The sequence below is a fragment of the Rhinolophus sinicus genome, chromosome 9, assembly GCF_057876585.1.
Source record: "Rhinolophus sinicus isolate RSI-liver-muscle chromosome 9, RSI-T2T, whole genome shotgun sequence".
Classification (NCBI taxonomy): domain Eukaryota; kingdom Metazoa; phylum Chordata; class Mammalia; order Chiroptera; family Rhinolophidae; genus Rhinolophus; species Rhinolophus sinicus.
Genome location: NC_142509.1, coordinates 33,069,055 through 33,085,883, shown reverse-complemented (window position 1 = coordinate 33,085,883; position 16,829 = coordinate 33,069,055). Strand labels below are relative to the sequence as shown.

General features: G+C 49.8%; 2 protein-coding genes and 1 pseudogene across 3 annotated transcripts in view; 2 read left to right on the top strand and 1 right to left on the bottom strand.

Annotated features, from left to right (window-relative positions):
* Positions 1 to 120: 120 nt before the first annotated feature.
* Positions 121 to 12,771, bottom strand: LOC148757333 (uncharacterized). Of its 2 annotated transcripts, none has more exons than XM_088801004.1 (3): positions 12,391 to 12,771; positions 12,075 to 12,267; positions 121 to 283 (listed from the first exon to the last, which is right to left on the bottom strand). In XM_088801004.1, the coding sequence occupies exons 1-3, from the start codon at positions 12,486 to 12,488 to the stop codon at positions 134 to 136; spliced, it is 441 nt and encodes a 146-aa protein (XP_088657130.1). In that variant the 5' UTR covers positions 12,489 to 12,771; the 3' UTR covers positions 121 to 133. The 2 variants fall into 2 exon arrangements, with proteins under 2 accessions (XP_088657130.1, XP_088657131.1); XM_088801005.1 differs by lacking the exon at positions 121 to 283 and adding an exon at positions 4,677 to 6,585.
* LOC148757334 (small ribosomal subunit protein uS8 pseudogene) lies at positions 9,537 to 11,298 on the top strand (annotated as a pseudogene).
* Positions 12,156 to 16,829, top strand: part of DTX1 (deltex E3 ubiquitin ligase 1) — a 35,798-nt gene continuing 31,124 nt past the window's right edge. The window contains exons 1-2 of the mRNA XM_019734013.3: positions 12,156 to 12,295; positions 12,782 to 13,749. Of these exons, the coding sequence (XP_019589572.2) occupies positions 13,491 to 13,749 (259 nt within the window). The 5' untranslated portion in view covers positions 12,156 to 12,295; positions 12,782 to 13,490. The remainder of the gene's footprint in view (positions 12,296 to 12,781; positions 13,750 to 16,829) is intronic.

Here is a 16,829-nt window from a genome sequence, read left to right as displayed (position 1 = left end):
TTGGATTTGTAGCCAAGTTAGACACAAGTACAAGTAGTCTGGGGCTCCCACTTGCAACTGGCATCTAACGTGGGGACCATTTTGTTGGGACCTTGCCCTTTAACTGTGGGCTCTGCACTAACTCCAGGTAGTGTCAGGATTGGATTGGATTGGATTGGATCGGATCGGATCGGATCGGATCGGATCGGACCGGATCGGATCGGATCGGATCGGACCGGAACGGAATTGTAGGACGTCCAGTAGGCGACAGTGAGTTGGTGTTGGAATGCTTCACTCCTCTTGTCTAGAACAAGGACAAAGAAAATAATTATGACTTGAGGCTGAAGAATGTAAGAATGACCACTCTAGGTTGACATCTACTCAGTCTCCAACTAGGTACCAGGCCCTTCTAGACGTCCACACTTGCACTACATCGTGGATAGGAAACCACCCCTTCCTCACAGGGCATGTGATGTACTCAGAGGAGAGAACACACCTAATTAACCCTAAATCTCTTAAAGGAAAATGAAGGGCAATTTACAACCTTGTGCTAAGTGACATGTCTGTAGCAGACAAAGGCCAGTACCAATAAAATGAGCAATTCAAGGCACCCCAAAGGCAGGAAGGGACCATGCAGTCTTTTCACCAATGTCTTCTCAGCATTCAGTAGACATTTAAGTTCCTTAGAACAAAGAGGAGAAAGACTTCACAGTAATCAAGAAACATGTGGTCATTCTCCTTAGTGACCAAAGGGAAGCTGAGGGGGCAGTCATACTCTTCCCCAGGTGGGGAAGGCTCAGGTGATAGGGACAGGCGAATTGCCTGCTTTCCTGCCTCTCTGTCCCAAACCCAGTGCCCCTTCCTTCCAGCCTACCTCCACCCCTAGCAAGGACAGGAGTCACTGCAAATCACAGAATTCTAGAACGTCAAAGGCACACCAGTGTTTTCTCCATTGCAGCCATTCACTGCGGTCTTACCTCCATACTATTATTTAATTGGCACTTTCTTTTACATTGACTCACTGTTTGTTTTGTACTTGAATGCCTACTTTATGCCCCATTGTAAGCAATAATATCTGTGAAATAACAGGTTTCATGTGCTAGTTATTTTGGGTTAATGCACATTAAAATAAACATAATGATTTCTAGTTTTTAAAACATTAATTAATTTAAAAAAAGAAAGAAACGTGTGCTCATGGGTCATCACTGGAAGTAACGAGGGCACTTGCCTTTTTCCAGAAAATTGGCGACTAACAGCAATGACTAGGAAATCATTAAACCCAGCCTTTCTTGTACAAACGGTATTTTAGGAAAAACAAACAATCCTAACTGATAAGGGGGAAAAAATTAACGGGAGAATTCTACTTAATATATGTAGAAAGTATGACAAATTAGAAACCACCAGTTTGCAACTTCTGATGAAATAAATGATTTAGACAGAGATTATCAATGGATGAAACCATTCGATGAAATGCTGGTGGGGAATAGGAGGGCAGACTGTCACCTCCCAGACCCATGGTTTCATCATAGCATCAGTAAAAGCACAGCCAGAAATGCTGGGTCTGCTGGTGTGAGGCCCACACCACCATCCATTAAGCATTTTTGCCAAATCCAAAAAAAAAAAAAAAGGCTAAATAAACAAAAGGAATGGAGTTAGAAAATTCCAGAGGAAATGTGTAGCCCAGAACGGCAAAGTTTCAGAGAAACAAGGACAGAAATGTGGAAGGGTGTGCCTTCTTACAACCACAAAGGGAAATGAATCTAGCCAAGACCAAGAATCCCATGAGGCGGAGTTCAAGGTAAAGTGCCAAGGCCCCTGTTCTATTCCCAGTTACCCTGGCAACAAACGCCCCACCTACATCAAAGAAGGTAAGCAGTGAGTAGAAGCAGGGCTCCATGTTGCGAGTGGCCAGTGGCCCAGGAGGAGTTTGGGAAGAGTTTGATGGGCAGACCACGCGTGAGGCCCCCAATGGGGAGAATTTATGGCTAAAAGGATTATCTTAAGCCTGTTTGCTGGAGGGTTTCAGCTGCTCGGACCTGAGGCTTCTCCAGCTGAGCTTGGTCACACCTGAGCAGGCAAAATGTTGTCCCTCTTCGGTTCTATTTCTTGGCATCTGTGCCTGGGATGAACCTCAGACCAGGAAAAGGGGAAGAAAGCTCTTCCTGTGCTCACTGGCCTGGGCCCACCGGAGTGAGCTACAGACGTGGAGGGAAGACGTGGGCCCAGGGACTGGAATCTGAGAATCCTAGTGACCCAACCCAACCGAGAGGATTCCACCTGAGCACCAGCGGTGCCCAGCATGTCCCCCTCGGATGGATTTCCTCAGAGAGGTGCCCCATCCAAACACTGTCCCTTCATTGTAGGGCCAGGCCGGGAACTGCAAGGAGAACGTCTGGTGCTTTGAGGGGCGATGCTCCAGCTGACGGAGCAGAAAGTTATCATCAGAAGGGAAAAGGCTCTGTGGGCGGGGGAGGAACGTTCTGGAAAAGAGATCCTTCCTTGAGGTTTGGCCATGGTGACGTCCAGAATAATGGAAGGATGAGAGAGCCAGCAGGTGACCGCTGTGAGATCTGATAGGGGGAAGGAAAATGCCACCAAACCCACAGGAGGCCTAGGAAAGCAAGAAGGGGTGTGTCAGGCAAATAACAGCACCCCCCTCCAAAGCTGTCCACGCCCTGATCCCCAGAACCTGTGACAATGTGGCTTTACATGGCAGAAGGGACTTCCACAGATGTGATTAAATTAAGGATCTTGAGATTGAGGAGAGGATCCTGGATTATTCAGGTGGACCCAATCCAATCACACAAGCCCTTAAAAGCACAGAACCTTTCCCACCTGAAGTCAGACGGATTCCATTGAAGAAAAGGGACTTGAGCTGCTTGTTGCTTAAAGAGGCCAAGGGCGGAGAGTCAGGGAATGCAGGCGGCGTCCTGAAACTGAGAACGACCCCCAGCTGACAGCCAGCTGAGAACAACCCCCAGCTGACAGCCAGCAAAGGAACAGGGACCTCAGCCTTGCAGCCACACGGGACTGCTCACCACCAACAACCTGAGTGAGCCTGCAAGCAAACCGTCCCCAGAACCTCCAGTTAGGATGGCAACCCAGCCAACACCTTGATTTCGGACTCGTGGGACCCGGAGCAGAGAAAGCAGGCAGGCCTGCTGGGCTTCTGACCTACAGAACGGTGAGATAATGAACTTGCACTGTTTTTAGCCAGTAAATGTGTGGTCATTTGTTTTGGCAGCATCTGTCTCCCAGGGGCGGGTAAGCAGCTCGAGGACGAGGCCCATTGGGGGATCAGCGTCCCCCACTGCAGGACCATAGTCGCTCCATGCCTGCCCAGCCTGTGTCCGGGGAAGGCAATTGCTATGTGAAAGGGAAAACTCTGTTTTTCTTCTCTGCCCTGATACCACATTGGGGACCGCAGGGAGGTGGGGTTGCTATCCCTCAATTCAATTCTGACACTGTCTACCTGGAGTTAGTGTCACATCCCACCGGTTAAGGGCTCAGTCCCACAAGATCACCCCCACCTCCCCTTTGGACGCCAGTCACACATCCATGCCTCCTGTACATCCAACCAACAGCTTATAAATCAAGGCTTCCCACGCCCTTCCTCAGGCTCAATCATTTGCTACAATGGCTCCCAGACCGCAGGAATAAAGTTTACTTACTAGGTTACCTGTTTGCTATAAAACCTGTGACAGATGAGGGTGCTCTTCCTAGCTGGCAGGTAGCTGCCTTCCCCATGTCTTCCCATGGGAGGGGCGGAGAGGGAAAGAGTTCTTTGCAATCCCTACCATCGCCCTTGCTCCCTCCATTCCCACTACTAAGGGAAAATACTGGTTTCCTAACAATTTCACGTATAATCTTACTTTGAACATGTCAACCCACTTGCACGCACCACAGTCAGTATCCCAGGCCCAACACGGGTGGGACCACACAGAGCTGCATCTGCCCGGCTCACACCCTCATCCTTCTTCTTCTTTCCTTCTCCCCAGTCTCCCTCCTTCTCTTCCCTGTGCCTGATCTTCTACTCCTGCTCTCTGCTCTTTGCAGCCCTGCTCTTGCTGCCATCTTGTGGTATTAGAGTGAAATTAGCCTGAGCAGGAAGCAGACAAATCCTAGCAAATGGTGAGGGATGCTTAAAGCCATTGTAATGTGATTAGGGGAGACGGGGAGGTTCATTTTGAATGGTGGTCCATGCAATGAGGCCTCATGAAATAATCTGTTATTTCCATGTCGTGATCATTACACTACACTAGCAGCAGGGAAGGAAAAGCCAGCTCGTGGCTCTAAAACAACTTTGTTTTTAACTTGGCTTCCCACAAGCCTAGGGGCATTGGAGAGACGCGCTGAATGAATCCACTGTGGTATTTCGGAAACCATTCTATGCTGCGTATTCCAGAAACCAGTCTTTCCCATTGACCTCTGATTGGACCATTAGGGATTTAAGTCTGTGAGTTCTGTAGGCATTCCCACTTTTAAGAAGGCCCTATTAAAATGTTAAGGCAGGAGAGCCTCAAAAATAAATGGAACTGCATTCATAAGAGACTTAATATTAAGATGACAATACTACTCCAAGCGATATACAGATTCAGTGCAATTCCTATCAAAATCCCAATAGGGACCCAGAGTAGCCAAAACAACATTTAAAAAGAGGAACAAAGTTAGAGGACTCACATGTCCCAATTTCAAAACATGGTACAAAGCTATAGTAATCAAAAAAGTGTCGTATTTGCCTAAGTGTAGACATATAGACCAACAGAATAGAATTGAGAGCCCAAAAATAAACCTTCACATCTGTGGTCAATTAATTTTCAACAAGGATGCCAAAATCATTCAATACAGGAAAAAAATGGTCTCTTCAACAAATGATACTGAGAAGACTATATATGCACATGCAAAGAATGAAGGTGGACCCTTATACTCAATTTAACTCAAAAATGATCAAAGATCCAAATTTTAAGAGCTAAAACTATAAAACTATAGAAGAAAACATGGGAAAAAATCTTCATGACCTTGCATTTAGGATTGGTTTCTTAAATATGACATCAAAAGCACAAACAACCAAAGAAAGAACTATAATAGATAAACTGGACTTCATTAAGATTAAAAACCTTTTTGCATCAAAGGGCACTGTCAAGAGAGTGAAAAGACAGCCCACAGGATGGGAGAAAATGTTTGCAAAGCAGATAAGGGTTTAAAATCCAGAAAGAACTCCAACAACTCAACAACAAAAAGAAAAACCCAATTTAAAAATGGGCAAAGGACTTGAATAGACATTTCTCCAAAGAAGATACACAACTGACCAGTACATACAGGAAAAAATGTTCAACATCATTAGTTATTAGAAAAATGCAAATCAAAACCACAATGAGATACCACTTCACACTGGATTGGCTATAATTTTTTTTAAAAGGTAAATATGTGTTGAAGAGGATGTGAAGAAATTGGAACCCTTGTACATTGCTGGTTCTCAAAAAAAAAAAGTTTGGCAGTTCTCAAAAAAGTTTGGCAGTTCTCAAAAAATTACACGTAGAATTTCCATATGACCCAGCAATTCTATTCCTAGGTATATACTCCCAAAGAATTGAAAACAGGCACTGGAACAGATGCTTGTACAGAAATGTTCGTAGCAGCATTATTCACAGTAGCTAAAAGGTGAATTAACGGATGGATAAACAAATTGTGGTCTATCCATACAATGGAATATAATTCAGCCATAAAAGGAATCAAGCAGTGACACACGCTACATCATGGATGGACCTTGAAAAATGGTGCTAAGTAAAGGAAGCCAGACACAAAAGAAATATTGTATGATTTCTGATACAAACAGCATGCGCCTACCTCCAGATGTCTTATTACTTGAGAAAATCTCCCCCAGGTGAGTGGGTACCCAACGTCCTTCCCACACCACCTTGGGAATTAAGGCATGTCTCCTGGTATCACAGCCACCAAACCCACTCACCTGTTCCCATCCAAACACCACTGTCCTCCTCCAAAGCACACATGCTACGCCCACATTCATTGCAGCATTATTCACAATAGACAAGAGGTAGAAGCAACGCATAGGTCCATTGACAGATGAAAGGGTAAACAGAATGTGGTGTATACATGCTATGGAATATTACTCAGCCTTAAAAAGGAAGGAAATTCTGACACGTGGATGAAACCTTGAAGTTAAGTGAAAAAAATCCAATCATAAAAAAGACAAATACTGGATAATTCCACTTATATGAAGTATCTAGCATAGTCAAATTCATGGAGACAGAAGTAGAATGGTGGTTGCCAGTGGAAGGGAGGAGTGGGGAGTTAGTGTTTAATGGACACAAAGTTTCCGTTTTGCAAGATGAAAAATTTCTGGAGATTGGTTGCACAACAATGTGAAAGTACTTGACACTACTGAACTGTACCCTTAGAAACGGTTATGAAGGTAAATTTTATGATATGCGCTTTTACTACAATAAAAATAAATTTAAAATAGATTACCTGGAAATCCCTCCAGCATGGAAGCAATGGCCCCCAATTGGCCACCAGGGGGCGCTGTGCACTCACTCCTGGTTCATTTCAGTGGTGGTTTCCAGAGGGGAAAACAGCACAAGGGTCCTAGGGAAAGTTAGAGTTCCTGTCTCCTCCCGCCTCCTTTCCCAGATAGACTGGCTCTGCATTAGCCCCCAAGCTGTACCATGCTCCTGCCACATCCCTGTCCCAGCCTCTTTCTCTGAGTCCCTTCCCTCGGTGCTGGAGACACAGTGGTCCTGGATAGAGTACCCACACTGCCCAGCTGCCCTCAAGCCTCCAGATTGCCCAGGCGCTGGACAAGAGGGAGAGGTGACAAGGACGCACCTGCCCCCAGGTTACGAGAGGACAGTCCAATGGAAATGGGTCAGGGACCTCTGGTCCCAGGAGCAAGAGATTCAAGGTCAACCAGACATGGGGTTTTCCCTGTGAATGTCATAACCTCCCTGGGCCTCAGTCTCCTCATCTGTAAAATCTATACTCATACCTAGGAGGATTGATAGAGCTTAATCAAAGCCCTGATGCCTAGAAAGCACTCAGTGAATGGGCTAGTTACCATTCCATGCCCACATCCGATGCTGACCGGTGTCTCCTCCCGTCTCCCAGTGGTTTTCTACTGCACAGCACCCCCCTCTCCAATTTGCACTTTCTCCTAAGAAACTTCTCCTGAACAAACCCGCATTATGAACTTCTGGCCACACTGTCAGTGATTTAACCAGGAAGGACTCACTGGGTTGCAAATAACAGAAACCCAGTTAAACCACCTCAAGGAAACTGAAGTGGCTCATGGAATCCAATAAAAACTGAACCGCAAATCACTGAGAAAAGCAGACTCGGGATCTGGGCTCTTTGGGGAACCCTGGAAGGTCCTCGCTCTACTTCCCCATCTCTCTCTTTCCGTCCCTAAGTCTGCTTTATTCCTTCCCTTCATGCAGGTTGTTTCCAGGACATATGCCCGCACTCACTTCTTCTGGCCCATGGACCTCCGTGCCATTCCTAGAGCAGGCCAAACACTCTCCTACCTCAGGGCCTTTGCATTTGCTGTGCCCTCTGCTTAGGACACTCTTTCCTAGATCCTCCATGGTTCACTACCTCCCTCCTTCAAGTCTTAGCTCAGATATCACCTCAGTGGGGTCTTCCTTGACCAACGGGTTGAATATTGCAATCCACCCCCACCCCAGCTTGCTCTAGCCCCTCCCCTGTTTGCTGCCTCTTTTCCACACACACACAAAATGGGATAATCATCATCCTTGGTTCATAACCCACTCTCATCAGCTTTTAGGGATTAATTTAATAGTATGATAAACACCTGTGAAACCACCACCCAAAACAAAAACTAGAATTTTGACAATAACCTACATCAAATTATATGGTTCTCCCACCATAGTCGTCATCCTGAACCTTGTATTTATTCTTCCCCTGTTTCCTCTTTATAGTTTATTATTGCACATGTGTATATAGTTTTAGTTGCTTTTAACTTTATAGAAAAAGCGTCGTGTTTATGCAATGGGACATTTTCATTGGCTGTTCTAGTTCAGAGATCCATCCATATTGTGACGTGTGGCTATAGTTCCTTCGTTTTGATTTCCGTGTAATATTTCATCGTGGGAATTTATTCATCTGCTCTCCCACAGATGGGCATTTGGTCTGCTTCTCAATTTTGGCCACTGTGAACAGAGGCCCTGTTAATATTCTTCCACGTGACCCTCATTGGAGATGGGCAAGAATTTCTCCAGGGTCCATAATTTGAAGGAGAAGTGCTGGGTCATGGGGGTTTGCATGTGCTCAGCTTTAGGAGATAAAGCCAAACTATTTTCTAACACAGTGGCACCGATTCACATCCCGACTAGCAATGTCTAAGATGTCTATTTTCCTCCAGAGCACACACACTTTGTGACATACTACATATTTTCCTTATTTATTTGTTTGTTCTCTATGTTCCCTCCACTTCCCCCCTCCCCAGAATGGGAGGGCAGTGATTTGTGTTCACTATTGCATCCCCAGGGCCTAGATTGGTGACTGGCACATAGTAGGTGCTCAATAAACATCTTCTGATTGAATGAACAAGGGGATGGCCTAAAACAAGACCTAAGAGCTCTTATTTGTACTATCGGCCCAACTACCTAGAGACAGGCCAATTCAACTCTCTCGTAGTTTCAATCCCCCACCCCCACCCAAATCCAGGGAAAGGAAAGAATCATTGGCTGAAAACTACTGATGCCTGGACACCCAGGCCAACCAATTCGGAGTTTCTGAGGATGGGGCTTCCCCTTCAGTAGCCTCCCATGGCTCTTAGACTAAAACTCCCAAAGCCATGCTGGGGTTTACAAGGCCCAGCATGGTGGCCCTGCCCACTGTGTCTTGCCCCACACTCACCCCTGCTCCATCTCAGGGACCACTCTGGCCTCCTCTCTTACTCTAACACACCAAGCTCTTTCCCACATCCCTGTTCCCTCTGCACCTCCTCTGCGTAGCCACATTAAGACTATGAATCCTTTGGGGAGTAGCTGAAATGTCACCTCCTCTGAAAAGCCCTGCCTGGCTCCTGAGAACCAGTGGGATCCCTGTGAGAGGCCCACATGACAGTCGGAACTTCTCTTTCATGGCTCTTGAAAAATTTTGTAATCATACTTTGTGTGATTCTCTGATTCGTGTGTCACTCGCCCACTAGACTCTGAGCTACACACAAGCAAGAACCATGCCGTTTTGGTTAGCTCTGTGTCTTAGCACATAGCCCAGTGCCTGGCACGTAGGCAGGTCTGGTATTTTGGGGATGGATGGATGGGCAGATAGATGAGTGAATAGATGGATGGTTGGGTAGGAGGAGAGAGGGAGAGAGGGAGGAAGGAAGGAAGGAAGGAAGGAAGGAAGGAAGGAAGGAAGGAAGGAAGGAAGGAAGGAAGGAAGGAAAAAGGGTACTTGCACAGATAAATGTATAGATGAGTGGATGGATGGATGGATGGATGGATGGATGGATGGATGGATAAGAGAACAAAAAAATGAGTTTATTTTTTCCACCATCTCTCCATGCCCCCATAATGGTGCACATGAATATGGCTGATGCTCTCAAGAACATCAACACTGCTGAGAAGAGAGGCAAACTCCAGGTTCCTTTAGGCGATGCCCCAAAGCCATCTTCCGGTTTCTAATTGTAATGACAAAGCATGATTACATTGGCGAATTGAAATCACCGATGGTCAAAGAGTGAGAAAATCATAGCGAACCTCACATGCAGGTTCACTAAGTATATAAGTTCCAGGTTTAGAAAAGTGGCAGAATAATCTCCTGTCTTATCAGTTTGATTTCATTGTACTGATGACCTCAGCTCAAATCCTGGCGGCAAGGAAGTGAGATGAAAGCACACAGAAGAGAATATCCTGGGATCCTTTTTCTAGGATTGTACTATATACGTGCAAAATTTTTTTTTTAAAGTCTTCATGATTGAGTGCAATTGTTCTATTGGCTTTTCCACTGGTGTCTGAGCCATCTCCCCAAAGGACTGTGGGCTCCTTAAAGGTCAAATTCCGTTCCTCTCGTTGGAATCCCTTTGCCACTCAGCTGAAGGCCATTCATTAGCAGAGGCAGCTAATGCAGGAGGTGCAAAAGGGCTTGGGATTCAAATCCCAGCGCTGCCACTAACTCCCTATGGGAAATTAGGCAAGACACTTACCCTCTTTCAGCTTCAGGATTTTTTTTCCACCTGTAAAATGAAGACCATCGTAGTACCTACTTTGTGGGGCAATTGTGAAGAGTAGTGGGTATTAAGTACCTGGCATGTAATAGGCACTCAATACATGATAAGCGTCATGTCATGAGCACCAGGCATACCACACAAGATGAATAAAACACAGTCCCTGATCTCATGGATGTCTGACTCTAGCAGGGACAGCACTGAAGTGGCCAACTGTGATACAGGGTGTCACATCAAGGTATGGACAAAGGAACGCAGAGGAAGATGGGATGAGTTCAGGGAAGGCTTCCCAGAGGAGGTGACATTTAGTCAGACTTTAAATAGTATTATACAGTTTGGTGTTTTGGGTTCTTTTTTCCAACTTGCTGCTAAATTTCCATGTGACCTTGAGCTAGTCTTTTCCTCACCCTGGGGTCCCCAGATCTCCTTCTGTAAGATGAGGTTGTTGAGCATCAACTCTGAACCTTTTGAGTCACAGCCTCCTTTGAGAAGAATCTCTGAAAGCCAGAGCCCTTCTTGCCAGAAAAATGCAGACAGAAGTTTGTCTGTAATGGGGCAGAGGGTCTTCGTGGATGCCCTCACCCCCCGAAAGCCATCAGTGGACCCTAGGCTAAAATCTCAGAGCTCAGTGATCCTGTTGGAGCGTTATCACTGCAGAGCTGGCCCTGCCTTCAGACAGAGCCTTTCTCCACAGTCTGCAGCAGGCGCAAACAGACTCAGTGACCCAATCCGGAAAAGCCCATCGGGCCCTGGGCTGCAGGACAGAGCAGGGGCCTAGGGAGAGGAGGTCACTTCAGCCGGCTGGGGAACTGGAGTTCAGTTCTGGGAAAGCACCCCTGAGCAGCCTGCCCCTGACCTTGCCTCGTTTATCACCATCTGTCCTGGGGAGGAAGAGGAGCGTGGGCCGCCCTGGGCAGGCTCCCAAACAGGCTGCTGACCCCAGTCTGCCGCCCAGGCTGGAGTTCCCGGACGCCTTCTACATCTTCCCTAATCTAAACACCCGCAGGCCCCCGGGGGTCCACCCCCTCCCAGCTGATGTGTGTCCTCAGCTGCATCCAGCTTGCCAGAGGAGGGAGAGCCAGTCATCCCATTAACGCTTGAGCTGCTGCCATCACCTACATCCCTTTCCACCCAGCTGACCCTCATCCAGCATTTATTGAGCACCTATAGTTTACAGGCATCTGTGAATGGGATGGTAGAGGGCCTGCCCTTACCTTGCCCCAAGGTCTCTGCCTCCTGGCCTAGGTCCCCCACCCCCACCCCCTGGGAGGCAGGAGGCTATTGCTATCCCAATCACTTGGAGCAGGTGTGGGCTTTGGGAAGGTGGGCCGGCTAATTGGGTCCTGGGAGGAGAATCAGCTCCTGGGTTGGCGGCTGGCACTGCTCTAAGCTTCTGTGAGATCCTGAACCTGTTTCTTACCCTCTGGGCCTCCGTCTTCCCTTAAGCGCACTTAAGATTCTATGATTTCTATTCTGCTCTGAAATGGGCCTTGCCAGCCCCTCCTCGCCCCCCCTCCCCAGAGTAGTTGAGATAGAAGAGAAGTTACCCTAGAAATGCTCTACGATCTTTCTTTAGACAATCTCTGGATCTTGTTTATTCATGGGAACGTTAATTGAGCACCTAGTGTGTGCCAGGCCCCGGACTGGGCAACAGGAATGTAAGGATGATTAGGATTCAAGCGGGAGAACCACAGACACCCCCTCCATGCCTTGAGCCCTGCTTAGGTTCAGGCGACCTCCTGGGGTCCCAGGTGGGCCTAGCAGAGGATTTGGGGCGCCCGGAGACCAGCGTGTCAGCGCCTTAGGCGCTTACGGTCGCGATCTGTCTCCTCCCCTTCCTCCTCCTCCGCCCCCTCCCCTGCGCGCGGCGGAGGCCGCCTCCCACCCGCGGGATCCCGGCGTCCGGCCGCCGGCTCACGGGTCCGTCGGTCGGCGGCGTAGTCTGTCCGCGCGCAGAAAGCCCAGCGTCCGGGCGCGCGGCAGCCGTGGGCCTGGAAGGGAAAGGGCGCGGAGGCGGGACCGCGGCGCCCTCCCACTCCAGGGGGGAGCCCAGGGGGCGGAGGTACTGAAGCGCCAGCCTGAGAGAGACAGAGCAGAAGAGAGGCGGTGAGAGCGCGGGGTGCTGAGGGACCCCACCCCGGCTCATGCGGGGGCCCGCGCGCGCTTTGGGGAGGTCTGGGCTGGGGAAAGGGGGCTCTTACTCCCAGGGCGGGGGGCAGCAGCGATCCAGCTCCCAGCTTCGCCTCCTCCGTGACGCGACCCCAGAGCAGCCCTGGGCCGCGCCTGCAGCACCGCGCATCCCCGCGCATCCCCGAGCACCTGCATCCCTTGCCGGGGTGGGGGCCCCGGGGGAGGGGAGTGCTGGGGGAGCTGACGGGGAGCCGCAGGCGAGAGCCTCGGAAAATCGCGCTCCCAGCCCCAGTCCTCCCTTCAGGCCTGCCCCAAGGGAACGCGGGCAGCGACCCCCTTTAGCCCCCTTGCTGCCCCCCCCATCGGTTCCCCATTGTTCTCAGCGATTGCTCTCCCGGGAAGGGGGAGGGGGTGCCGCGCTCTATTCTTAAAGGGCCCTTTCCCGGTCTTGTCTCCCGGCAGGTTGCGAACACGAGTGGGGTGGGGCGTGCCCACGGGCCCCCGCCCCCCTCGTTCCCCCTCGCAGCTCGGGAGCTGCAGCCGGAGCCGTTGGGCCGGGGGCACGCTCCGCACCCCTCCCCCGTGCGTTCCTCAGCTACCCAGGCCTTCCTGGACACCGTGAAGCAGGGACCTGGGGGAGAGGGACGCCCCCTTCAGCAGGAGCCGTCGGGGGGGGCGGACCCAAGACAAGGCAAGCAGCCCACTGGAGCCAGGCGCAGGGTCTGGGACGCAGTTGGGAGCGCACAGGGCTGGCTGGGCGCTGCAGAGAGTAGCAGGCTGGGGCTGGGCCTCCTGGGTGACAGGCCCTGCGCCGCCAGGGAAGGACTGGAGGCCAGCAGGCAAGAGATTGGATCTAGAGTGGGAGCAGCTGCCTCACTCCCTTCTCTGAGCGGAGGGAAGCAAGGAATTTAGAGCAACATTTCCTCCATCATAAGAGACACTTGCTTTCCAGAGCAGCACCCTTTATCTGAGACAGCTCCGCAGGGAGGGGGCCTTGGAGCCTGGAACACCACCACACACTCATTTGACTGAGGCCTCCGGGGAGTTAGAAAGGAGGCCAGACAGCTCTTGCTGCCCCCCTGGGGAGAGAGGAAGTTCCCTGCCTGCTCCCAGGCCCAGGAGGAGCTGGGCCAGCAATAGTGGGGTCCTGGCCCCTGAGGCAGCAGCGGCCATGTCACGGCCAGGCCAGGGTGTCATGATGTCGGTAAACGGGCTGGGCTTCCCACCTCAGAATGTGGCCCGGGTGGTGGTGTGGGAGTGGCTGAATGAGCACAGCCGCTGGCGACCTTACACGGCCACCGTGTGCCACCACATTGAGAACGTGCTCAAGGAGGATGCCCGTGGTTCCGTGGTCCTGGGGCAGGTGGACGCCCAGCTGGTGCCCTATATCATCGACCTGCAGTCTATGCACCAGTTTCGTCAGGACACAGGTGAGTGGACTCGCTGCCCACCTGCCAGGCCAGGCGGAGACACAGACACCACCACCATCACTACCACAATACCACCTTTCATGGGGGGGATGCGGGAATCCCCCAACACCCCTGAGGAGGGAGCCTGGAACTGCAGGAAGGCCAGTCTGCTGACCCAACCTCCCCAAAAAGGGACAGCCTAGCCTAGTCCAGGTGGAGACTTTGTTTCCAATCCAGCCTCTGGTATTCGTTGTTTCATCACTTCTCTTAGCCTCAGTTTCCTCACTGTAAAATAAATGGATTAATATCTCACACAGCTGTGTGAGGATCAAATAAAATTGTGCTCACAGAGCACAGAACCTAGAAGAGCATTAGCACTCAATTATCATAGTAAAAGGACTTTCCATGTACTTCCTCATTTGATTGTTCCCCCAACAAGCACAGACAGTAAGTCTTATTATTGTATTAGTAGTAGTAGTCCCACTTTACAGATGAAGCAACTGAGTCTCACAGAAGTTGAGTGATTTAAACTCAGAGCTGGGATTTAAGCCCAGGCCATTGAATTCCAGAGCCAAAGCTCTTAGTATCCTGCACTGGCTTCAGGTGTTGGTGGTGTTGGGGTGCTGTGATGGCGGTGGTAGTGCTGGGGTGAGGGAGTGTTGGGGTGGGGTGGAAATGATGGAGGAGATAGTGTTGGTGGTGACGTCAATGGGCGTGTTGATTGTGGGATTGAAGGTGGTGCTGGTTGATGACTGTTTGGTGGTTGTCTTGGGGGTGGTGTGATAGGTTATGATGGGGAGATAAATATGGGGAGGTCCAGTCTCAGCATTTTTGTTCTGGAGATGTACCATCACCGTGGAGATCTCCCTGGGTCATTGTCTCTGTGACAAGCTTGATGGACAGTAGAGGATGGTTAGTCCTTGCTTCATGGAGGCTGCCAAAAAAAGTCCTTGTCATGTTTGACCCCATGGACCAGCTGGTGGAGATTTGGGAGACTTCTTGTGAATCCCTGGATGGCAGGACTGCATGTGACAGCCTTGGAGGCAGTAGGACATGTCCCTTCTCTGTACAGCTGTGCCGTCCAATATGGCAGTCACTAACCACATGTGGCTATTTAAATTTGCATTAATTAAAAGTAAATACAATTGAAAATTCAGTTTCTGGTCCCACCAGCCACATTTCAAGTGCTCAGGAACCACATGTGATTCATGGCTGACACGTTGGACAGTCTAGATCCAGACTATCGCCATCCTCGCAGAAAGTTCTAGAAAGTTCTGCTCTAGAACATGGCATGGTGCCTACAGTGTGATCACCACATGTGGAAACACAGGTGAATCCATAACAAATGGTTTATCACTGTTATATCTATGTTTCCGTAACTTCAGGCATTGCCTGCAGTCACTGGTGGTGCCGGTCATTCATCCATGCCATCGTATGATTATTTAGTGATTTCCGGCTGTGTGTGCAGCCCTGTGCTAAATACTGCAAGGAGCTGGCCAGCCAGGGTCCTGAGTAGAGGTTGACCACTGGAGGATCTAGGCTGGAGGGCCTTGTAGATTCAGGAAGTAAACAAACACATAATCTCACAGATACTCAGCTGCGGGTCTGAGAACATGCAACACACTTGGTCTAGGGGTGGTCATGGGAGGCTAATTTGAGGAAGGGGTGTTAGAACAGAAGTCTGAAGAATGAGTGAAGGAGCCAGTGTTCCAGGCTCAGGGAACAGCCAGTGGAAAGGCCTTGTGGTAAGAAAGAACAGCGTACATTCAAGTTCATTGTGTTTGGAGTGCCATGAGCGTGGGGAAGGTGGTACAAGATGAGGTTGGAGCAGGTCCCGGACAGCCACGAAAAGGGCTTTGAATTCTTTGAGCAAGTCACCCTTGAGGCCTCCTGCCCATTCTTCCAGAGAGGCGTTGAGTCCCTGATGGAGAAATGAGGCATCCTGTGCCTCCATTCTCTCTGGTTTCTCCTGGAACCTTCTCTGGTGGAGGACAGGGGTCTGACAGCAGAAGGAGGTGGGTTCTCTCTTTGGCTTGGTGTTTGGTGTTCTGCAGGTTCAGAGCTAGTGCTGGGTGGGGAAATTTTGTAGGGTCTGGCTTGGTGGGGGGGGGATCCTTAGAACAGGGATAGCCTCACTCAAGCCTGCCTAGCTGGCCACTTTGTCTTTAATCCTCCCATTCGGGAGCACTTTGCTATTCCTACCACCCCCACTTGGGTTCCCAGCTCCTTCAAATCCCTCCATTCCCCTTTTCAGCAGGCCCCTTACTCTCAATGGTGCCTCTTTTATGGTTCAGCCTCTCTGGACCCCCTAGAAGTTCAGCTTCAGTCACTTCCCTGCACCCTTTCCCAGAGCGGCTCAATCTACACCTGCCCCTGTTTGCCGGAAAAGGGAAAAAAACTACTCATCCCTCAGTGGGCTCCTGGGAGCCTGCCCAGACCCCCAGCAAGGGCGGAAGGCCTGGGAACTGATGGGACTGGCAGGGGACCTAAAATGCCTGGAAAACTGCTGGAGGGAGGGGCACCAGGCCTCCCCACCAGACATGTCATATATAGTGTGCTCCCCACTTCTCCCAGGAGCAAATCAGTGTCAATCTTGTTCTCACTGTTAATGGTCCGGGGAAGAGCTTTAGGCAGACGTCCTCCCTCACCTCTCCAGGCCTTAGTTTCTACATCTGTGAAATGGGCAAGAGTGTTGCCTTGCAAACAGGATTCTTGGATTGATGGAGAGAACCAAAGTTATTTTATCCATAAACCCTGACAAATCACCCACCATGTGGCTAGCATGTACTGAACACTACGGATGCATGAGAGACAAGTGGGAAATCCTAAATCTTAAAAAGATTATGGTTCCCTCTCTCTCTCCCCCGCCTCCCCCCCACACGCATTATAAAGTAGTAAAACCCAAAGCTCACTATGTGTACTGAAATGAACACAGCTTCTATCTATGGTTTTTAATTGTAAAATTCTTGATAAGTTTATTGAAGCTGAACTTTCATGTTGGGGGGAATAGCAGCGTGCCCCAGCTTTGCCAATGCCCTAACACTGGAGCTGGCAGACTTTCTGGTAAAGTCAGATGTAAATATTTCAGCCTCTGTGGGCCG